The sequence below is a fragment of the Phacochoerus africanus genome, chromosome 6 (genome assembly GCF_016906955.1).
Source record: "Phacochoerus africanus isolate WHEZ1 chromosome 6, ROS_Pafr_v1, whole genome shotgun sequence".
Taxonomy (NCBI): Eukaryota; Metazoa; Chordata; class Mammalia; order Artiodactyla; family Suidae; genus Phacochoerus; species Phacochoerus africanus.
Window position 1 is genome coordinate 130,331,549 of NC_062549.1, and position 24,722 is coordinate 130,356,270.

At 43.3% G+C, this 24,722-nt stretch overlaps 1 protein-coding gene across 2 annotated transcripts in view; it reads left to right on the forward strand.

Annotated features, from left to right (window-relative positions):
- Nucleotides 1-24,722, forward strand: part of COL24A1 (collagen type XXIV alpha 1 chain) — a 321,301-nt gene that overhangs the window by 74,040 nt on the left and 222,539 nt on the right. For both annotated transcript variants that reach the window (XM_047785408.1, XM_047785409.1), the window contains exons 13-19: nt 1,859-1,903; nt 13,523-13,576; nt 15,824-15,868; nt 21,007-21,060; nt 21,137-21,181; nt 21,408-21,461; nt 21,963-22,016. In XM_047785408.1, coding sequence (XP_047641364.1) covers nt 1,859-1,903; nt 13,523-13,576; nt 15,824-15,868; nt 21,007-21,060; nt 21,137-21,181; nt 21,408-21,461; nt 21,963-22,016 — 351 coding nt within the window. The remainder of the gene's footprint in view (nt 1-1,858; nt 1,904-13,522; nt 13,577-15,823; nt 15,869-21,006; nt 21,061-21,136; nt 21,182-21,407; nt 21,462-21,962; nt 22,017-24,722) is intronic.

Sequence of the window (24,722 nt, forward strand, 5' to 3'; positions counted from 1 at the left end):
TGCTGCCTTTATCCTAAGGCTGGTGTCCCATACGACTGCAGACTGCCTGCGCAGGGCAGAATGCGCTTTGTTTGTGTCCAGCCGGAGAGACAGGGAGCCAAGGAGGAGGTGGCTGTTCAGCAGAGAATGTCAGACTTGCTGTTTGTCTGATTCTGGCGACTTTGGCCGCCTCTGGACAAATCCCTGTCACCGCAGGAGTGGCAGGACCCCATCTGAAAGAACAGATGGTGGGGAATCCTGAATAAAATCAGGATTTTGTTATGAAGAAAAAAGGGGCCACTTGAGTTCAGTTAATATCTTGAAGCTTTTCTGAGTATCATACCAGTTTAAAGAGTAGTTTGTTTCTCTCTTTGTTATGCTTTAGAAACTAATGTTTGAGAAAAAAATCCAACTCAGTCATTGATTCAACAAATATTTACTTTTTGAATTATAGTTGAGTTACAATATTGTATTCGTTTTAGGTACACAGCATTTTGATTCAGTAGTTTTATAGATTACTCTCCATTAAAAGTTATTACAAAATAACGGCTGTGATTCCCTCTGCTGTAGAGCGTGTGTCCATGCCGCTTGTCTGCGTGAAACACAGTAATGTGTCTCTTTTAATCCCTTACCCCATTCGCGCCCTCCATCCTCCCCTCTCTCTGTTGAACCACTAGCTTGTTAACTATATCTGTGAGGCTGTTTGTTTTGCTGTATACATTGCTGTATGTCTATCTGATTTCATCTATAAGTGAAATATACAGTATTTGTCTGATTTCACTAAGCATAATGTTCTCTAGATCTGTCCACGCTGTTGCAAATGGCAGAATTTCATTATTTTATGGTTGTGTAATATTCCATTGTGTGTGTATACATATGCATATATAGATATAGATACATATAGATATATTTGGTTGGCTGTGCCCACAGCATGCAGAGGTTCTGGGGCCAGGGATTGAACCAGAGCCGCAGCAGTGACAACACTGTATAGCTACGCTGTGGGCCACCTGGAAAGTCTGACAGGGGTGTATTGATCCAATCTTCTTTTGATGGGTACTCAGGTTGCTTCCATGTCCGGGCTGCTCTGAACACTGGAGCGCATGTGTGTTTGAATTAGTGTTTTGTTTTTTCCCCAGATATATCCCCAGGAGTGGAATTATTGAATCATATGGTCATTCTATTTTTAGTTATTTGAGGAACATCCATACTATTTTCCATAGTGGTTCCACCAATTTTCATCCCCACCAATGGTGTAGGAGGGCTCCCTTTTCTCTGCATCCTCACCAACATTTGTTATTTATGTTCTTTTTGATGATAGCCATTCTGACTGGTATAAGGTGATATCTCATTGTGATTTTGATTTGCATATCTCTAATAATTAGCAATGTTGAGCATCTTTTCATGTGCCTGTTAGCCAATTGAATGTCATCTTTGGATGCTGGGAAAACTGGACAGATGCATGTGAAAAAATGAGATGAAAACATTTCCTTATGCCACATACAAAAGTCAACTCTAAATGGATTAAAGGCCTCAATGTAAGACCTGAATCCATAAAATTCCTAGAAGGGAACATAAGCAGAACACTCTCTGTTATAAATCACAGCAATATTTTTTTGATCTGTCTCCTAAGGCAGAAATAAAAGCAAAAATAAACAAATGGGATGTAGTTAAAACTTAAAAGCTTTTGCACAGCAAAGGAAACCATCAGTAAAATGGATGACAGTCCACTGAATGGTAGGAAATACTTGCAAATGATATACCTGAAAAGGAGTTAATATCCAAACTATATAAACACCTTATATAGTTCAACATCAAAAAGCTAAACAGCCTAGTGAAAAAATGGGGACAAATACTTACTTTTGACTTTTTTACATTCTAGGGTGTCCCTGGGATCCGTGGAAAGAGGGGCATTAAGGGAAGACAGGTAATTTGATTTCATCTCTTGAGGTTTGGCGTAGAGCGCAGTGACCTAATCATATGCATGTTTCTCACGTATTGAACTGTGAATGTAGTTGATTTTCTTTTCTACAATCCATCTCATTCAACAGAGTTTAAATTTTGCCATTTTAACAGCCTATCCAGTAATACCTGAGAATGTAAAGGAGACTTTAAAAAGAAACCTCAAAATTTGCACTTCTAAACCACTTGATATACTAGTGGGAGAGAGAGCTTTATCCCCAAGACAAGGCACTAAAATTAAAATGTCACAGAAGATGCATGAGCCATTTAAAAGACTAATGATGGCAGTCTCCGCCTTCATGTTTGTAAAGTGCCTGCTTCACAAGTTAGCTCAGGAAATATTTTCCTATATCTTCAGTTTAGAACAAAATCAAGTAAAGTGACTTGTCGGATAATATGGCAATTTCAGAGGTCGGAGGATGTTGTTACGTCGTCCAATACCCCATCATTTAGCAAATGGGGAGGACCCTGCAGCTCCGAAAACCATCGGGGGTTACCCTGCTGCGTTGACGTAGCTCCTTGGCCACCTGCTTTCCGCTGGTGCTGCTGTAGTGATTGAAAGGTATTTATTAGGGTAAGACGTTCTGTGGTGCACTCGCTCTGTGAGGAGGAAAATTGTTTTTCATAACAGCTTTTCTAAAATTTTGGTGTGTGTGTGTAATTAAAAGCTTGGCGGTGATATTAAAGGATTGTAAATCTCCACAGGATATTCATAGTCCTTTAAAGCATTTTACTCTTCGGGCTTTGCGGCATCTCTTGAAGGCAGGCTAGGTCTTAACGCCACCACACGTGGGTGAGGAGAGAGGCCTCGGGTGCTGGAAGCGCGGGTCAGCGCCACGTCGCGAAAGCCGTGAAATCGAGGACTGAGCCCCACCCCGCAGACTCCCAGGCCTCTGCTCAGCACTTAGATCTTCCTGCTCTCTGTCTTCGCCTTCTCGGTGCTCAGAAGGACGTGAATTGTTTTTCATGACATATGGCCAAGTGTGATAAAATTAAAGTTTCGCTTTATAGATTTTGACATACTAAGGTAAACTTACCAAGCGGTCAAGAACTTAAAAGTGAGCTGTTTTATTTTCTTGAAATTACACTCAACTTTAAAGTTAATCTTGGGAGTTCCTGTTGTGGCTTGGTGGGTTAAGAACCTGACTAGTATCCATGAGGATGCAGGTTCGATCCCTGGCCTCGCTCAGTGGGTTAAGGATCCAGCGTCGCTGTGGGCTGTGGTGTGGGTAGCAGACATGGCTTGGATCCTGCGTTGCTGTGACTGTGGCATAGGCTGGCAGCTGCAGCTCTGATTTGACCCCTAGCCTGGGAACTTCCATATGCTGCAGGTGTGACCCAGAAAAGCAAAAAAAAGTTAATCTTGTAGGGTGATAACAGTAGAAACTGTTCCGTCACGTTGCAGGCTTCAGCATTCTTTACTCTCAAGCACTTTGCTAACTATTTTGCACACTGTCTTATTTAGTTACACTCTGTTGTACTCCCAGATGTTAGTGTCTTATTTCTTTATGTTGTATCCTTCATACACCAGATCCCAACAGAAATCCCACTCTATTGTGTGTCAAATATCTAATCTAAATATGCAGATGTGGGCTATCTCAAGATCGATAGTAGGTGAAGTTTATCTTCTATTTCTCCTTTCTGTGTCTTGATTTTGTTCCCATCTTCCTTCTACTAAAGTATGCTGTCAATAAAAGAACTAATTATTTACTTCCAATGCTTAAAGTGTTACCTTACCTATTAGTAATTGTACTTTTTTTTTGGCTTTTTATGGCTGCACTTATGGCATATGGAGGGTCCCAGGCTAGGGGTCAAATTGGAGCTACAGCTGCAGGCCTACACCACAGCAGGATCCGAGCTGCTTCTGTGACCTACACGACAGCTCATGGCAATGCCAGATCCTTAACCCACTGAGTGAGGCCAGGGATCGAACCCACGTCCTCATGGATACTAGTCAGATTTGTTTTTGCTGCGCCACAACGGGAACTCCTAGTAATTTAAGTATAAAGACAAATAAGCAATCTTTAATGGTGGAATTTTAGACATTGCTGAGAAAATATTTTCTCAGAGTCTCTGTGATATGTCACTTAAGTAACTGTCACCTTTATGAACATAGCTAGTCTTTTATTTTTTTTTTTATTTTTTTTTTTAGGGCTGCAGGTGTAGCATATAGAAGTCCCCAGGCTAGGGATCGAATCATAGCTGCAGCTTCATGCCTACAGCACAGCCACAGCAATGCCAGATCTGAGCCGCGTCTGTGGCCTACAGTGCTCGTGGCAACACCAGATCCTTAACTCACTGAGCGAGGCCAGAGGATCGAACCTGTGTCCTCATGGATACTAGTCGGGTTCCTTTCCACTGAGCCACAGTGGGAACTCCCAATATAGCTAGTCTTGTAGCGATACTAACTCTATCTTGACAATGTGTAGGTAATACCCACTTTCCTACTCCGTAATGAACTGTAAGTTGTCCATGGCAATTTATACATAAATTCTGCTTTCTGGTAGAATTATAAAATTATCCAACAGATGCTACTGAGTATAAGAAAACTGGAAAAAATAGTGAATGAGACGATCACTGGGTACGTTTTTGGTTGCACCGTTCTTTACATTACCAACTTTGTCAAGTTTTATTGCTTTAAAAATATATACCTTCGACTGGGTCACTTTGCTGTACAGCAGAAATTAGCACAACATTGATAGCACACCGATGCTTTAATAAAAATAGATAATTAAAAATAATATACACCTTTGTGATAGATTTAGATCCTTAGAAAAATTATATTTGAAAAACATATGTATCCCATTTTTCCAAAATGTGCTCTGTCTGGTGCCATCCTATGTTGTGCGCTATATGTACTTTTTCATATTTTTAGCACAAAATGATTTGACCCCGTTTATGAGGAAATCACTGTGGTTAGAGTAAGATACCATCCTAGCCACAAGTTGCCAAGGTCAGCCTAAGAGACTGTGCTAGAATTATCCTGTACGTAAATGCTCTGCTATGTTCTGCTCGTTATAAGTAGAATCATCTTCACATAGCTTGGACATTAAGCAAGGGCAAACATATTCGCATTATGGGATATTATGTATCATGGGACACATAATTTAGAAGATTTAAATCCATAAGACGCGTCACTTTTTACTCTTTCATAGTAGGAGATGGAAAGTATCTTTTAATAACTTTTCCCCTGTATTTGACGTAGAAAATGTTAGGTGTGTGGAATGAAATATGGCCCTTTTCTCCTAGTAATTTATTAAATGATGTATGCTATTGTTATATGTGAGGTAGGAATTCAAATTATAGACGCTGCTAAAGGATCCAGAGCAGCACAAAGTGCTGCCGGAAACCCTCCCTGTGAAGGAGAACGCGGAAGCCTGGAAGTGCTGCAATCTGAAAGCACCTGTACCTGAGAAGCCTCCGGCTGGGCACGTGCCAAAGACGGTTGCTTCCGAGGTTCCGCTGGTTTCATCCAGCTACTTAGAAGTGTGGGTTGACGCTTCGTGAGGGAGCTGCTGGGTAACCTCATGTTATTTCAAGTACTGTCGCTAGTCTGAATAAGATGTACTTTATGATATAACCCCCACCCCTTTAGCTAACTTAGGTGGTCTTTCTGTGGTGTGAAGGGGCTCATTTGCTCACAGTTTAGGTACGTCCAATTGCTTAGTCTTCGAGAATAGAATATGATGCCGTTTTTTTAGAATTGAAGTGTAGTTGATTTGCTAACGGATGTGTTAATTTCAAGTATAGAGCAAAGCGATTTGGTTATATATATAATATTCGTATATTCTTTTTCAGATTCTTTTCCATTGCACATTATTAAAGATACAGAGCATGGTCCCCTATGTTATCTGAGGAATACACAGCAGTGCGTATCTGTTAATCCCAGACTCCTAATGTATCCTTCCTCCCCCAGGTCCGCTTTCCTCTGTAACCATATGCCTGTGAGTCTGCTTCCGTTTGGTAAATAAGTTCATTTGTATCATTTTTTCAGATTCCGCATGTAAGTGAGTCATATGCCCTTGGTCTGCCTGACTCCCTGCACTTAGCATGGTCCTCTCTAGGTCTGTCCACGTTGCTGTAAGTGGCCGAGTAATGGATGTTACATTGTACGTACGCACCGCATCTTCTTCACCCATTCATCTGCTTGTGGGTGTGTAAATTTCTTCCATGTCTTGGTTATTATAAATAGTACTGCTGTGAGCACTGGGGTGCATGTATCTTTTCAAAGTAGAGTTTTCATTATTTCTGGATATATGCCCAGGAGTGGGATTGCTCGATCATATGGCAGTTCTGTTTGTGGGTTTTTTAAGGAGCCTCCACAGTGGCTGCACCAATTTACATGCCCGTCAGCAGTGTAGGAGGTTCCCTTTTCTCCAGGCCTCTCCAGCGTTGGTTGTTTGTAGACTTTTTGGTGATGACCACTCTGGCTGATGTGAGGTGGTACCTCGCTGTGGTTTGGATTTGCATTTCTGTAATAATTGGCAGTGTTGAGCATCTTTTCATGTGCCTGCTGGCAGTGATTCAGTTGTAAATAATTACTATAACATGGAATTTGTAGAACAATAGTAAGTCTTTTTAGATAACTCCCTAAATCTTATGTAACACATTGCACTTAGATTTTTAATCTCTGCATTTAAAGCCAGATACTGATAAAATAAATTACTGCACTCTCTGTAGTATAAAATATGAAACACTCTGATAGTCAAAATAGTGAAGGTAATAGGTGTAGAAAACTTTCAAATCCAAGTGCAGGGCACTGCAGATACGAGCTTCATTGGATTACTGAGCTGGTTTCTGAGCTGTGTACTAAAGCTCTGAGTCTGGTATGAATAGTTACAAAAACATGAGCGTGTCTGTGTGGTGACATCCTGTCATCTACACGTAAGCACAGAAGTGTGTAGAGGAACAGTAAAAGTCCTGTCCAGAACGGTTCCCTGACTTAGTAACATTGCTAAGCTTAGATATGGGAAGATGTTGCTTACATCCTATGCTTATCACTTATTTTCCTGAGTAAACGCTGAGCACGGAATTAAGTTGTTGTGAGCCAACTTCCTTAGTGATGTCTCTGTAATTTTAATGAAATTATAGACTTACAAGTAAAAGATATCATCTCCCAGATGGCGTAAATATTATATGATTGCTATTGAAAATGGATACATTTTAAAATAACGTATTATTTTGGTTTTTCAGGAGTTATTTATTATTTAGCCTCATACTGATATTTTTAAAGTTAATGTTTGTGTTTAAAGTTATTTCATTTAAAATCTTAACTTCCCAGAAAACTTTTTTCCCCTAAAATAAAACATTGTATTTATTTCAGTGTTTGCAAATAGAGTTGATATTTGTAACACAATGCGTTTTTGTTTTTTCAACCAGGAAAAGTAAAAAACTTGTTTTGTTAGGGATTTGGTATATTTCAGGATCAGAGCATGTAAAAGTAGTTCTCTTAACAAATTCATTTGTTCCTTAGTCATGGGTAGCTGACACTTGAGAAGTGGTTTCCTCCCTTTTTGATTTCAAAATCTTAGCATTAGGGACTCACTAATCACAATTATTTTAAAGACCTCATGTAGTCAGTTACACAGTAGTCAGTGTTTGTGAACTTGTGCTTTTGGAAAGTGTGATGCTGTAGTTATTACCTCTCTCTCTCCTTCCCTCCTGCCCGCTCCGTACTGTCACCTGGGATCAGGATCCTTCCTGCCGGTTAATACTAGAGCACAGCCGTGGTGCTCTGGGTGCCTTCGGTAAAACCAGGGGCTAGCAGTCCATTTCTTTGGCTGTCTGAATGTTAGGATTGGTCGCAAGTTCTTTCTGCAGAGATCTCAGAGGCTCACAAGCGAGTGACCAACTATTGGGCAGGGTTCTTTTAAACACCATAGAACTGCTGTTCTGTTTTACATGCTTTTCTGTCTGTATTTGAGAAGCTTCTGGGAACATATGATTTGAGCCAAAATATTTAAAAGGATAAAACCATCCACTGATTTAAAATAGAAAAGAAGAATGCTGTTTAAAACATGGAAGAGGCAGATAGAGGATTTATATGTACTTATTAACTTCGTATTTATGTCTGCTATTAATTCCAGGTAGCTTTCTTTTTAGTGCAAAGTTTCCAGCTTCATTCTGCAGCGTTACAGTCAGGAAATTCTGTAGTTGCTTTTAAGAAAAGCGTTTGCCAGGGCTCCCAGATTGATTTAATCAGTAGCAGTCTCTTTCAGTTGAAGCAGATTTATATGGCTCCTCATATCTGAAATATTTATGCCAGAACTAACTTTCCAGGACTGAAGGTAACATGATACTGGAGTTTGGGATTAACTGTCAACAACACCTGGGAAACTGTTGTCAAAACATAGAGGTTTTCTGAAGACTTTCTCAGACGTGATAACAATAGATCATAAATAACCACATCATATTGTGTTGGGAGTTTGCCAAAGTGCGGAGATGTGCTCAGTCTTCTCCCTGTGCGTATCACAACGTCCCCGTCTTGGAGTGGTGGGAGAATAACACCCTCGAGGCACCGGGGCTTCAGAGCTGTTTACGCCTCTAAGGATAGAAAGGAGCGCCGCCTCTTCTTTTCTCGTACATCGTTCAGTTGGCAGCGTCTATTTAAAGCAAACTGTGTTTTGGCTTCTAGCTCCAGTGTTAGAATTTCAGAATATAAACCCCTTCTGTTCGACATCTGTTGCTAGTTCTGTCCTTAGCTCAAAACAATCTGTATTTAAATACATACGTTTTATGGACACTTTGGAGACTGTTTTCTCTGTCGTAGGAAAAGTTTGCAGTTAATTCTTAAGAAAGGACTACTGTTGCTAGAGCATATTATAAAAAATTACCGCTAATCTTTCAGCGATTCTTCCTCTTTCAGGAAAGGTTATTGTTCTGGATTCGGTTTTACTGGGTGTCATTTGTAGTAACTCTGTTCGGCTGACTGTAGCTTGACAAGGCTGCAGAACAGCCCAGGACTTTGAATTAAACTCACCTTCCAGGTCGGGGCAGTTACTGAGGCGAGGGATGGGCCCAAGCACCTGCAGCTGCTCACTTTGGGGAAATGCAGGCAGAGCCTGACTTCGAAGAGCGATGACACCAGCAAGTGGGGTTGAAACCTAAAGAAAACTCAAGAGATTCCTGTAGGTTTTTCAGAATCAGGATGTGAAAATGTGAGTGCAGATAGCGGGGAGGTTTGGCTTGGCTTCAGGGGCTGTAAGCTCTGGGGGGAGAGGCGAGGGCCCTTACGATGGAGGACAGGGCGTCTGTGCTGCAGAGCTGGTTCTTGGAGCAAGAGCACGGCAGATTCCTGTTGCCAGAGCTCCCAGAGGATATACGAGGCAGTAACCAGTCTTCAAGGGCAAAGCAGGAACCTGACTCTGAGAACGTAGCTCAGGTCATAGCTAGGTTAGCAGGAAGCCTGACTTGATGCTAAATCTCCAAGAATTTGGCTAAAACTTCTTGAATCCCTGCCTAAGGTTGAACTTGGTCTCAGCTGCCGGGACGTGGTTGACCCTTCAAGTGTGGATCGAACGGTCCCAGCAGTGAGGAAGTGAAAGCGGCAGGAGCTGGACAGAGCACCTTACACTCTAGCCTCTTCCTGCAGGAACCGTTTTCCTTAGAAGCATTTTCAAATATCAGGGTTTTCTGGCAATATGTATTCATGTGTGGAATGTATAAAATTAATTATCGGTTTTATTTTCGTGTATCTAATACTAGATAATTTAGTGCGGTCTTCTCTTTTCATTGCTTATACTCGGCAAAAGTTGAATTTATTTTTATTGGTAATGTCCGTTTAATTTATCAGCAATACCTGCTTAGTATAAATGTCTTTTATGATCGTGTTATTTATCTCTACCTTGGGTTGAATATCTTGTTCCTAAATCTATGCTCTTTAGAAAGAGCAAAACATTTTAATAGTTAATGGTACTCTTTAACAGAAGCTTTTTGCATTACTTTTGTTTTAAAAATTCCATGAATATAGTCATCAGTATTTATGGTTATCTTGGTCCTTATGTTTCTCTAATTATTTTATATGCAGTATTTTCCCAATGTCTTCCTAGAACTAAGGAAATGCTTTTTACTAGACTCCCTAAACAGTAAGTTTTCCACTGTTTCAAGATACTTAGCCATCCTCCCAAGCGTAGCGCTGTGTGGCGTCTCCGACCTCAGCATCATGTGTGTGCTCAGGCCCAGCAAGTCTAGGCTGCTTCTGTTGTTCTTAGTGTCAGACAACCACCGTGTTTGATACCAGTACCAGTAGATCCAGACAGGAGGGAAGCTTGATCTGGGCTCTGCAGCCTTGATCCTGCCCGTCACAAATAAATACAATAGATGAGATTTAAAAACACACTTAACATGAGCCCGTTTGTCCGAAGAGACAAGTCGTAGTCCCATCACACTCAAAGGGAAGGCATTGTGCTAAGGTGTGGACACCAGGAGATCGGACTCCTTAGGAGCCACCGCAGAGTCTGTCCACGACATTGACCAGACGGTGGGAATGAGCAAGAAAACTATTCACAACTTGAGGAGATCGGATGAAGTCCCTCAAAGGTCATATTCTTTGCAAAGTAAGATTTTATAACTGGTCAAAACAGTGAAAATGTGAAAAAGAATTATGTTCACAGAAGCAACAGTCAGCTCTGGCCTGCCCATGAGAAGGCAGTTATTGCACTCATGAAATTGGCAGCTTGTGCAAAAGGACGGAAACGGCAGCTTTCCTGTAGATGATAATCCTCGAAAATGGCCAGGAAATCCTCTGGCAGAGGGAGGCCATTTCCAGGAGAACACAGCTCGACTGAGTCAGTGGTTATAACTTTCAAAGTAAATATGAGAGAAAATTTAGAATTTCGTTTTGCAGCAAATTCTTTCAAGTGGAGAAAGAAATTGTAGAAACTGTATCGTTTGCATTCTAAGTTCAGAGGCAGTGTTTTGACACTCTTGTTCTATATTTCACAACCAATCTTTAGATCATTTTTTTACAGTGAAGATATATGGCTGCAAACATTTTTAGGTTCATTTTATTAAAGGAATTCAGAGAGTTCCCTGCAGTAAAAAACAAAAAAATCACGCACGTAGTTACCAGGATTAACAACCAAATAAACAGTGACAAACAGTGACATATTCAACAATACAAAACACTGGCTTTTCTTCAGAAGAAAATGTGGTGCAATATAGAGCCAACCATAATAATGCTTTTTGTAGCATCAACTGTGCTATATTTCATAAAACAAGAACATGTCTAGTTATAATAGGAATTATTTCAAACATTGATGACACAATGGTCAACATGAAAGAGCAGTAAAAATAATGAAATTTCTCTGTCTAGAACAGAGACTTAAAAATGAAATAGTGGGTGATAAAGTGAGAGGAGAAATGATACCTAAAATTTTTTAAAGTATGTATATTCTCATATTTCAATTCAACTAAATAGTTTCAGGGGCAAACTTGACATTGAACTTGATAATAAATATTATATAATAATATATAACGAATTTGATAGATAATAAGTGAACTTAATAAATACAGTACCTGCTAGCTATTCAACCTGATGTTGAACAGCTAATGTGTATTATACATATTTTTGATGTTGCTGAACCACCAGAACAAGAAATTGAAAGTCATAAGTGCTTTTCTCGTTTTTATGTTGCTTGTAGACAGTGCAGGCTTTGCGGTGAGTGGAGAGCTAATTGCAGTCCCCACCCCACCCCCCACCCCCGGCTCCATCCCCAGCAGAGCAGGGAGAAACCTGGATGCAGGTGGGGAAGGTGGTCCTGAAAGCGCCCCAGCGGTGTTTTCAGCAGGCCACTCCTTGTTCAGACCGATGGGGGTTTTTAAAGGAAAACTTGAGTAAGATATAATCTACACACCATGAAGCTCACCCTGCAGTGCACTCGGTGCTTGTGAGTGTGCTCACAGACTCGGGCCCCCTCAGCTCATTTCAGAACATTTCTGCCACTCGGTGAAGACACCCCCCCGCATCTTTACCAGCCCCAGGCAGCCCCGCTCTGCACCTGTCTCCGTGGCTCGCCCTGTTCTGGACGTTTCACATGATGGGACCATGCCACATGTCCCTCATTCTTTGCTATGTCATGGAGGTTTCTGGAAAACTCAAGTATGATCTGGAGAGTCAACCGGCTCCTTCGTTTCAGATTTATTACACCGTGTTTCTTTTACTTTTTCCATTACCCGTGCGTCATAAATACTTCAGATACGGAGCTGAGTGATGTATTGCAGATTTGTGAGTTTGCCGACAACAGGGTTTGACTTCCAAGGACAATGCAAGGAGCAAACTGCCTGCCTGAACTTCAGCCGACTTTGAAGGGGGTATGGCTGCAATATGTTTGACAACACAGATGGTTTTTGCATTATCCTCTGATTACAAAATAGAAACTGCTCCTAGGATGAGTTAACTATGTCTTAGCAACATCGTGCCTCTTTTTTTCCGTTGATAAACTGTCTTTTAAACCAGCCCATTCAGGTGTATACTAGTTGAACATAACATTTAATACCGACTTCCCTAAATAAAAGCTTATGAGAGTCTAATGATGTAGTTTTGTTTGTTTAGTCTTAAAAGTTGTTAGAAATGAGTGTTATTGAGGTTTTGATTAAGTCTTACACATCAGTTTGTAAAGTAGCCTTTTTTCTTTTTTAAAGATTGTTATTTTTTCCATTCTAGTTGGTTTACAGTATTCTGTCAATTTCCTGCTATAAAGTAGCCTTTTAAAAATGAGATTTAAAATTGATAAACGCAGTAGTAAATTTCTAAAGAAAAACTTCAGTATATAAAGTAGCAGTAACTGAGTAACGGAGTTATTTTACATTAGAATTTACCACGGGAAGGCGTGTTTACTAACCTTCATAGTTGTGCAACATAGATTCTCAACAGGCATTTGGGAAGCCTAATGTCCAGCTGCACTGCATTTGGCCTCTGCAGGATTCATGTGCGTTATCCCTTTCCTCAAAGATGTTTTTCCGTGTTGTGTTGTATTTCGGAACAATGCATTCGAGTATTCAGAACAGCGATCAGACTGCCTCCCTTGGAGTCTCGTCCCACCCGTCGAGAGTGGGTCCGAGGGAGCTAACCTCTGAGTTCCTCGAGGCAGGGTGAGGTGTTAGTGTTCCCTGATGGGCCCGCTGTGGAGATGAGGTGTCTGTACAGTGTGTGTGTCCAGTAACGTGTGTCAAGCCCTCAGCCCGAGGTGAGTGGGCAGAGCGCGACTCGGTCGTCCCCTGTGGCGGCGGGCGCGGGTGCTCGCGAGTCCCCGGACGCGACCAGAGCGTTGGTCAGCGGGGCGTCTTGGTCACTTTTCCGCTCAGCCAGCGATTCTGTGTGTGATGAACAGATTTCTCTTTTCTCCACCGTAGCTTTCTGTATATGTTCTGTGCCATGTAAAGTCATTTTTATAAAAGAGAGAAATAGTGCACATAAAATCCATGCGTTTTATGCGAAACAAACACACGTTTTTGTTGCACGACCATTCACAGATTAGGAGATAAATGTCTCCTGTTACTGGGTTCCTTCGCAGAAAAGAGAACTTGGACGTGGATTATTCACCCGTCGGGTCTAACAGCATCTCTCTCTCTTTCCCTGGGCCAGGGGTTTTCAGGTGACGTTGGCGGCAGAGGCCCGGCCGGTCCTGACGGCAGTCCTGTGAGTGAATTGTGACGGCACACCTTGCAGTCTGGCATCGTTCAGACTCCACGGCGGCCACACCCGCCCTTCTCAGGCCGCACTCCCGACAAGCACGCCTGGCCGATGGTTTCCCACCCCTGTGCACATCCCACTTCGTAATCTTACAACACGGGAAGTAGGACAAAAATGTTACAGATCTGACGTGAAATAATCGTTAAGGTTAATCACTTTGGCCCTGTTAAATGTGACCAAGCCCGTCAGATGCCAGAAGGGTCTGGTCCAGCAGTGGCCTGTGTAACTGGCGCAGGGAGGGCCTGGGGAGGAGCCCCGCACATCCAGGGACTGGCGAGGCTCGTGGAAAACTGTGCGTTTGATGACGGCTCTCTTGGGCTCGGACTTTCATTGATCTGCCTTACTTTTTAGTACTTTATGGAGAGGTCACGTTCGGGGGGGGATTGTTGAGGTATCTGTGTTCAGATTAGGGAGTTACAATCTAAAATTAGTTTGACTGTGTTAAGGAGTGATGATACATTGCTGTTTTTTGACACTAGGTGGAAATACCTTCACTTTGCCCTCAAAAAATAGCTCTTCCCCAACCTATGTCAGGCACACGATGTTTCCTTAAGATTTTTAAGGTGAATTGGAATCAACCCCTAAGTCCTTGGAGCCTCCATTCGGAATAATTCCCATATTTAGACATATGTAAATTATTAGCATGGATGCTTAAAGTGTTTGAAAATAGCTTCTTTTTGATTTATTTTTCTAAATGATAACTATATTAGCTTATTCAGTGAATTTAGCCGAAGTTTTATTTGTTGTAAGACTTGGAAGATAGATGAAGAATACAAGGGATTTCCGAACAAATCGTTAAAAACTTGAATGACATCCTAAGGAGAGTGTTTGCCATCTTAAGGTGACGCTTCCCATTTCAACCACAGTAAAGTTAAGCATGATGGACACTTTCTTACATACTGTTCCCGACCTTGCATACCTGGTGTGAAACCATCGCATTCATGTTTTGTCAATTAGACGTAACGTGAAGTGTGTTAGGGTTGGACTTCAGTGTTTAAAACTTTTCTCTTTGAAATCTGTTCTTTATTTAAAATACAATACTTCACGAAGAGTATTTTGAGTCCTTAAAATATTGATTTGTTGATTGATTGGTCTTTTGTATTCTTAGGGCCACACCTACAGCATATGGAGGTTCCCAGGCAAGGGGTGTAATTAGAGCCGCAGCTGCCGGCCCACCCCACAGCCACAGCAACTCAGGATCCAAGCCACGTCTGCGACCTGCACCACAGCTCACAGCAACACCAGATCCTTAATCCACTGAGGGAGGCCAGGGATGGAACCTGCATCCTCACGGATGCTAGTCAGATTCGTTTCCACTGAGCCAAGACGGAAACCCCGAGTCCTTAAAATATTTAGAATGCAAGAATATACTGGATATTTTCAGTTTACTTGGTTTATAGTTCTCTGTATTTTATACTCTGCATTTGTTTAAAACAGAATTTGAAATTCCAAAAAAAAAAAAAAAGGGAAAGAGTCTGTTCTTAAGCTCAGTAACACTGACATGGAGTAGATTAGGAATTATCACAAAAGCTATAATGAGGAGTTCAGAAGGCCATCTCAAAGACCCATCACCAAGCAACTGGAAAATTAATATAGATGATTCTAAATTGTGTACAAATAATTCAGCAATGTTTGTCATTTCTTACGTTTGTGTAGTGTTTTTATGACCATTTTCAAAAGAGCTTATATATATGTACGACAATTTTAATTGTGATCTTTACAACAAGGAAAACATATGTTTTCTGTTTTATAAATGAGAAATTTAGATAATTTAAATACTGTACTTCAAAAGAGCTCATAGTGCTTTTTAAATCACCTGAAAATGTTCCTTTGACCCTACATGCTGACCTGCTGTCTTTTCGCACTGTATATTGGCTAGTTATGTCTATAATGCTGGTTTTTAATGGGATTTACTTCCTTTATTAGATACTTAGGAGATGTGAGATCTATATCCTGGGCCGGGTGGTAGTCCCACCTGCCAAAAGCATGGAGTCAGGGCCACTTTTAAAGAATATAGGCTGCCACCTGAGATTCGCAGTCCTTGGGAGGAGGCGTAAGAGTAGGGAGGTTTCAGAAGTTAGTCACAGAGGGAGTTAAAACTTGATGTATTTTTTTCTAGAAATTTTTGTCTTTAGAGAATACCCTCAGTAGTGGAACCATGTTTAACCCACTTTGTGTGTTTCTTTTACCTAGGGACTTGTAGGTAGCATGGGTCCTCCAGGATTCCCTGGGCTTAGAGTGAGTATCAAATGTCATCCTTCTTGTAACATATTTTTGTGTGTATTTATATTTTTAGATATGTTTTAAGAACTTTAGAAAAATGAGGTGTTTTAGTGCCACTGTTGCTTATCAGCCTTGCTTACGTGTGTTTTCCCAGCAGCTATGCAAATTCGACCTGTAGTGTGAATCTTAAAATTATACTTTATGATAAGCTAAAATAACAAATTTCTACAGATCGATGTCTCTGTGTCTTTGTCTGTTTCATTGATGGATATTTAATCCAGACTCGGTTTCTCGAAAAGCCTAAGACTTAGAACAGTCACTTCTTTCCTTTGAAATAGTCTTTATACCACCTGGTCCAGAGATGCACGAGCAAAAGCGCATGATAACTGTAGGCTTTGTTTATGAACCAGAGTAAATGGTTAGGAAAACCACCCTGAGCAAGGGGTAGGAGCCGGACTTCACAAATACCATGACACATTTTAATACCTAATTTACTTGTTATACTTAAAAAACTGTCCGTATTATTTGTTCACCTAATCAGTTTTTATACAGTGAACTCTGAGTTCCAGCCCTGAGTTTCACTGGAGTTGCTGATGGTGTGAAGCTCAGGTTAATAAAAGCAGGTCTGTGGAGGCCGAAGAAATGCAGGGCAGATGTGTGGTGGTGGTCGTCAGCGTGAAAAGACTGCTACTTTTGAGATATCGTCGTAAATGCGTTTCTCTCATCTAAGCTTGTGGTTCATGAGAGGGATATAAATTACAGGTATTTTATATAAATTTAAAGCCATGTGCTTTAATATAGAGCTGAGCTAAAGGCAAAATTGAGATCACTTGTAGGAAGTGGAAGGAGCCTAATGAAATTAGGCCCAAGACATTTCTGTTCATATAAATGAAGGATGAGACTATGGGCAGAAAGAGGATTTTCCTTAAAGCTCAGGTGAGAACTTGCTCTAATATGTTCAGTGTCAGGTAATTAAGATTCCAGAGTTTTGTGCCATAAATGGCGGCTACGGTATTTTCAGCGTGAACTTGAACGCAGGTTTTCTGACTCCAGAGTTGGTGTACGTTCCCACCCTGACTGTCCCACGGCAGAAGGTGGCGGCTCGGCCGGAGGAGGAGTCTGGAGTTTCGCTGCTGGGACTGTGGTGAAAGTGAGCCCGCCACGCTTTGCCCTCCCTGCGGGGATGGGATGATGCAGACTTAAGAGTTAAAGAACCTGAGTAAGACTGAGACATTTAAACTTCTCTCTTGCCCGGTAATAAACCAGTATAGTCATGAGAGTCACGTGAGCCATAGCGCTTCACTCGCATTGAGTATTTTCTGTGCGCCAGTCACAGGGGTTGTGTCATTTGGTTCTCAGCACAGCCTGAGACCACTTAGCTTGTAAGTTTTGAGTCTGAATTGAAACCGGGTGACGTACCTCCAGAGCCCGAAACTCTCCGGTTGTGCGCTGACCACGTTTATCTCCTTAAAAGGTATTCTCTCTCTTGAGAGAGTTCCTTTGCCTTCACAACAAGCTCTACGTGAAGGGGAACCTAAAGGGCCGTTTTTTCCCTCAGAACTAGAGTAGGGCTGCATCTGTGTGGGGTCGTCCGTGGCCTCATCGCTGGAGGGAGAAAGGAAGCAGGGAGAGAGACGGGTCCGCGGAGACGCCCGCGTGTCCCGTGTGCTCCTCTCCAACCTCGGGCGCGAGGTTGTCCCCTGCAGAGCCTGTCACGATGCCTAAGATCAGAGTTCTGGACGTGGCCCAAGATGCCCAGACTCAGGGTTCTTTTCTGCATCTCGAGGACATCTCTCAGATGCCCTGTCGCCACCTCCCTGCGTGGCCTTTGCACCTGTCCTCTCCCTGAAGCCCTTGACCGCGCGTTTTCTGGCGAGTGGCGAGCCCTCGGCCACCGTCCAGTTGCAGGACTTGGCCCCGCGCCAGACACACAGAACTGCTCGGTGGAGATGGCCGGGTTTCCGTCCGCTGCCTTTCTCTGCCTTTGGTGGGTGGGAAGAGAGTCTCTGGAGCATAAAAAGGCCAGTGACCCCGATGTTCACGTCTGGTCCCCGTCGCTCCTGCAGCCGTGTGGCTGGTACCTTCACGGAGCCGTCTGTCTGTGAGGGAGCCGGGGCAGCTGTCACTCCGTCCACACGTCGTCACACGTTCAGGCGAAACACGTGAGCGCTCACTGTGCATCAGCGGCCGAACTAGACGCCAGGCCTAAAAATATACGAACGAATGGAAGATTCCCGCTCTTGGCAACATTAAAACCCAGTGGCAGTGTCGTGCGGTGTGATTCCTGCTACAACGGACCGAAGTAAAGCCAGAGAAGGGAGCAGAGCTGCGTTTGCTCGGAGCCGGCTGCGGCTCCGGCTCCGCAAGGCCGGGTCGTCTGCGCCGTGAAGGTTGCGTCCGCACAGGGCGGGCGGGAAAGGAGGGCAGCTCTTGGGCGGACGATCCTGGGCTCAGGTGCGCCGACGACGGGCTGGGATGTCTGGGAAATGAGCAGAGGCGCAGCGGGACGGCAGCCTGAGAGCAGAACGCACGGAGGCGAGGTTCGAGGACAACCAGGAAAGACGGCGTCGGCTCTCGTGTTCCGGGGTTCGGCTGCGTTCCCGGAACCGCAGCTCTGCTCTCTCCCTCCCAGGTGTTCCCTTCCGGCGAGAGGGTTCTGACGGGAAATGATGCTGCTTTCTCTAAATTAGTCGTTCCATACGGTTGACTGTTCCTGTCCTTTGCTTTCTTGATTGGAGACCGTGATTGTGGCTGAAAAGGCTCACGTGGAATTCGCAGTCTTTCCATGGCAGGTGCGCGCGTGTGAACCGTAAGGGACAAAGATGTAAAGAACCTGTCCTCCGGTCTCTCTGTGTCTGTGGCTTTGACGCAGAAGCTCTCGTCGTCGAGCAGGAGGCTTTGCCGCCTCTGTTCCTGTGTCCCAGACACCCTCAGCTAAGGTCCTGCGCATGGAATTATTTCTCTTGTCTGCTCCATCTTCTTACGGAGAAGTGTGGTTGGCGGGGTGCTGGGACCTTTCGGTTATCTTTGTGGAACTGAAAACGGCTGTGAACCTGTCACGGATCCTTTCAGGAGGCTGTACTGGGTCAGGAGTGGGCTTTTCCATACAACTTCCAACATGCCACAGGACGTTTGCTCTTTCTTGGAAATTTCTGTACCCACACCATTTTCCTTTTTAATTCTTTTACGAAGTCCTTTATAATGAATGTGTTTTTGATATCTCTTACTGTTTTGTGATTTTGCCTTCAGAGTCACTAAAAAGCAAAATGGACTATTGAGTGTACAAAGTACACTCATCTGCAGATGCCAGACTCTGCCCAGTCGTATAGCTACTGAATCAAAAATTAAGGCCACTGTATTATCTGTAGGAGAAACAATAGGACAATAGAGTAGTATTTGTTTTTAAAATACTCCTTTCCATTCCTTTCATGGATTATTGCTACATAATTTCCAACATAGATCTTTATTGTGTTTTTTAAACTCTCCGAAGTTTTAAAGCTATGAACTTTGAAGAAACTAGCACCTATAATTATAAGAATAATTGTTTTCATTGACAGAGTTTGTCAGTGATGTATTAATACTCCATGTCTGTCTATTAATTTGGAAAGTATTACTCTGCCTCTCATAGGATTAAACGTGTTGGGAGGAGTTTCCCCTGGGTCTGTGTCACAGGCTTTAGGATCACCCCAAAGTAAAATGTCATATTTTCCATTCTGAGATGTGTAATATATAAGCGTGAACTCTTAGACATGCTCTGTTATGTCAGGGGACAGAGCTCTGGAAATCCCTCTTTTACATTTATTTTTGAAGTTGGTTACTTCCGTATTCATTCCATACTTTATTTTAAAACTGCTATGTGCCACGTGTTATGTTGGGTCTGGGAGATGAAAAATGAATAAAACATGCTTCTGCTCTCACAGAAGGTACAGAGAAGGAAGACAGAACACAACAAAGCAAAGATAGCAGGGCAGGGCTCGTCGGGACTGCGGTCAAGGGCCTTCAGTCGTGGCGATTGTGTAGTCAGAGGCTTGCGGCGCGGGATGCGGGGACGAGAGGACCGTTGGCCGCGTAGGACGGCTGCGCTGCGGGGGGAGAAGGAAGGGAGTGGGGGGGCCTGGGGAGCCGACGCTGAGGGGCTGGTGGAAACCCGGGCAGGCGGGGGCCCAGCTGCGGTTCGCAGATTATAAGGGAAAGGGGCTGTGTTTCCAGCTCGGTCGCAGATACGCCTTAAAGGTCGTTTGCATCTGGAAACCATCAAAGGGAGATTGAAAGCAGGCTGGTCTCTGGGGATGAAGGTCGGTAGGTTAGCCCGGCGCAGAAAGGTTGCAAAGGAGAGAAAGAAAATGAAGGCATCCGTGACCCCCAAATGCCCAGACCCTCCCGAGATTCCACTGTTTTGCCAAACTTGACTTTCACAAACCCTCAGCTGCCGTTGTCGCTGTTCCTAAGACGACATGCTGAAGACGTCGCTCTGTGGCGTGCTCGCGGGAGGTGATGGTGGCAGGTAGTGTTGTGAGCAACCTCGCGCTGAGAACCCGACCTTGACGTCGCGTCTTTCTCGTGTTTCCTCAACACCTCTGTCCCTCCGACGTGCTGTCTCAGTGGATGCAAGTGGGGGGGGCGGACGAGAGAGACGAGAGCCCTGTGTTCTCTACGCAGTTGATCCCTGAAGTAAGGGCAAATCTTACCATTTACAAACTGGAAGCCACAAAATCAAAGCTTCAGAGTGCCTGGCACATCAGTGTTTGCTGAGTAAATAAATGTGCGAAAGAAAAAGCTACGACAATCAAATGAATGCTTCCTGGGAGTATGGCACTGAGCTGTTTCCTCTACCTTTAAGGATATTACCTAGCTAGAGAAATACCTCAAAGTGAATATGCCGCGGACTTTAAACATTACAGGAGCTCAAGGAAGGAAAAGATCCTTGTGGCCTAGGTCAGTGTGCACTGGCTCCAGGAAAGCGGGGAGGCCTCATGAAGGCTGGGAGGACTGTGTGACTTACAAATGTGAGGAGGAAAAAAGCTGATACAGAAGGAGGCACGTGTGGGAGCCTCGTGAGATGAGCCGTCCTGGGTTAATGGACTGGCTGAGTTCACCGTGTTCTCTTTTTAATCCTCGCGGATGCTCATGCTTTGCTTTCTTTTGCTGTTCAGGGCAGCGCTGGTCCTCTGGGACCCCTTGGACCTTCTGGAATCCCTGGCCCCGTGGTACGTTTCTGTTCACATAACGGATATTTCTCCTTACCTTCTCTACGATGTCACAAGTGCCACTTTCTTTTTTTAGGGTCTTTCAGGGAATAAGGGCCTACCTGGAAGCAAAGGTGATAAGGTGATTTAAATATTTACATTGTCATAGAGATAATTTCTTATTGCATTTATCTTTTTCTTTTGAGTCATCTTCTAAAATATTTTTTAATATGGACTCTAATCTGTATTATCACTTATGTCATTTTTCTCAGCAAATAGAGAAATCCTTCTTGTGTGTCTGGTATTTGCTTTCTTATAATAACTGCCCCATTTGCATTAAGTGTCCTTGTTTGCAATTGTGCTCTCAGGGTGAACAAGGCATCATGGGAGAGCCCGGAGAGTCAGGGTATCCTGGAGACAAGGTAATGCCTTTACCGTTAACTTTATAAAAATACCAAAAAGCCAGCGAGAATGTATAAATTCTTTAAAAAGAAAGGAGTGCTGCCAAATTTTAAAGTATTTTGTTCTTGTTCTGTGAAGAACAGAGAACAAGCTAATGGTTACCAGCCTGTGGAGGGGGGATACCCAGGGCGGGAGGAGTAGGAGGTACCAACCCCTGGGTGTTAAGATAGGCTACAAGGATGTATGTACAGCACAGTATTTTGTAAAACTTCATTTACATTTTATACCTTTAAACTTTATGTAAAAAATAGAAGCCCAGCAAAAAAAAAAAAAAAAAAGAGTGGCCGTGATTTTAACCACGTGTTCTGTTAGGATATGATTCTGTGTGTCTTGTTTGAAAGTGTTTTCCCAATGTTTGGAGCAGTCCATGAACTCGTTAGCAGTCTGTGGGCAGAGGCGTGGGTGCCTGCCCTGGGGTGACAGACTTTCTCTTCCCTTCCCGGTCCCGCTGTCTTCTTCAGGGCGCGGTGGGCTTCCCAGGACCACGAGGCGCCAGAGGAAAGCCAGGACCTTCGGTAGGTGTGAACTTGGCTTGGCTCTTCGGGTTAACGGAGCGCGGGGTCTTGATCCTGGCGCCTGTGGAGTGTAGGACGGGGATGTGTCTCCCAGCGTGGCATTTTCTCTCCAGTTCGGGTCTTCGGCTCACATTCCATAGATGACTGGACCCCACTGCCCTCAGCCCCCGTCCCAGGCCAAAGCCAGTTTCTGGGAGCCTTCCAGATCTTTGTGGATCTACCATAGACAGTATTTAACCTAAGCCTTGACTTTTAAGCCAGAAAATATAAAGCACCTTAAATAATGTTTGATTTTTCCAAATATCTGTTTCATTAGGGAAACATTCTGAAGAAAAAATAGCAGGTCACCCTCTCTGATGGGTCCAAATATTTTCGTTACTTGTCGTTTTTTTTTTTAACCTTTGAGCATCAATTAATTGTAAAAGGATATGGTTTTACTTAACTTGAAACCCAGAAAACTGTCAAACTCAAATTAATGAGTAATTAAAAATGTTTTCATAAAATGTTTAAACCTCGAGTTAAAAGTATATATCTGCATTTTAAAAATCATAGTAATTATTAGAGCTAATATTTACTGTCGACAAAGTGCCAGGTACTATTCCAAAATCTGTGCTTCTAATTCAATCCTTAAAATAACCATATGAAGTTGGTGCTATTATTAAGCGAGACACAGTCAGTAACCTGCCCAAGTTCCCGTAGTTAGTAGCCACCCGAGAAAACCCGGGGAGTCACGTTCGTCAGAGCCCAGGCACTCAGCCACTGGGCCATGGCTTTTTAGGCTTTAGCATTTAAAGACGGTTTGAGAATTTTAATGTTGGTTAGCAGCTCTATGAAGATGAAAGTGAATGTCGCTGCACAAAATTGAATATAATTTCTTAATACAACATCATAAGAGTGTTGTTGCCGTGTTCTCTCCGCCTCCACCCTCTCATCTGCGTGTTGCTTGCTTTTGCATCAAAGGAAGCAGCATTAAACCACATAGCGTGTATCCCCCGTTCCTCATGACTTCTAACAGCGACAAGCATCTCATGCGCATTTCCCAGAATTCTTTAGTTGTCGGCATCTGTTCGTCTCCTGACATGTTGGTGGTGAACTTTGCTTTTACCAGTTTTCACCTGGGATCCGGAATCCAGCCCACCACCTGCCCAGACTTGGGGCGAAGAGGGGAATCTTAGGAAGGGCGTGAGAATAGTAAGCTAACAAAAAGGTTCTATTTCTCAAGGATGATTCTAAATCACATAAAAAAGACTTCCAGTATCTGCAGTGGTTGGCAAATGAGACCCTTCTTACATCTTCATTTTTTATAATGTGGGGGTTTTCTAACTTGAGAATCCTAAGAGGAAGTTGTGTGCCATGTTCCCAAGGTCAAGACTTGCTGAGACCAGCTCAGCAGGATGGGGCTTAAGAACGGCTGCTGTGGAACTTAAGGAAAAAAGTTAACATAAAACAAGACACAGAGACATTTATCTTAAGTAAAGGTGGGAACCGGGGGACTCAAGGTCTCAGGGACCAAGAGCCCTGCCGCAAGAAACCACACTGCTTTTATTCTGCCCTTGAGGATTATGTCAAGTGAGGAGGGGGTTGTAGGTGCAGGATATGGGGGGGGGGGGTTTAAGTTATTTTAAAAGTCACATAGCTGGTTGCTGATTAAGCTTTTATTCTGACCTTTAGGCATTTAGCAGTCATTAGCATTTGAAGCTTGGCGTCAGCTGTGCAGGCATAGCATTCTAGAGAATCACCATTGTGCTTCTGCAGACAACCCAGAGTGCCTGGTTTTGCACCTCTGTTCTCCTTGCTGATGCAGATCCTGCTAACAACCCCTCATTAACCCCTTGGGGCCATGAGGCTCATCTTCCTCTTATTCTGAAGAGGACATATCAAGCTGTGCAAATGGCATGCCCATCTGCACAGGTCCAGCTTGCCCAGACCAATGCATTAGGTCCTCATTCAGCTGACCCCATGAATAACTTCTGCCTTGAGGTCTTTGTTCTTAAGCTTAAGTCTTTTGCCAGCTCTGCGACTGTTTTTCAAGCAGGAAGATGGGGTAAAGTAAAGCAGGACAAGATGGCATTTTCAGCAAAGAGGCTGAGAAAAGATTGCAGAAACATGTCCCGTGACAAAGACTAAGTAATAAAAGACACGGCTGTTATTCTCGCATGCTTTGTAAATAATTGAGAACACTAGGGTCAAATCTCATGCTTATATAAAGCGAACCTTTCTAATGTCTCCCTTGCTCTTTGAATCAATTCCTGTTGGTAACATATTTATGGGGGTGGGGGAGGGGGAAATCCCTGGCTGAAAAACAGGTAAAGGCTTTCGTTCCAGCCCTGACACCGACCTGCTCCGATCTTGGGTGTTCCGGTTCTCATGCCGAAAATGAGAGTCAGGTTGTTTTCATACCCAAGGTTCCTGCAGCCCTTCGACACCGACGTTGCCCTCTCAGTGGCGATGCTCCCGGTGTGGCTCTCGTCTAAGCGGAGGGAGGAGGGCCTCTTTCCCCTTAACACACTGTCTTCAGACAGTTCATGTTTTTTTCCTGGAATTCCTGGAAATTCTAATGTGCTTCTTTAAGGCAGTGATGCAGGGAGCAAGACAGGGTGAGAGTGAGGCATTTATCGCTCATATTATACCTTTCTACACTATTCTAATAAAAAGGGTCAGCAGAGATTACTTTGATAGGGGATAGTTGAGTAACTTATTTCATCA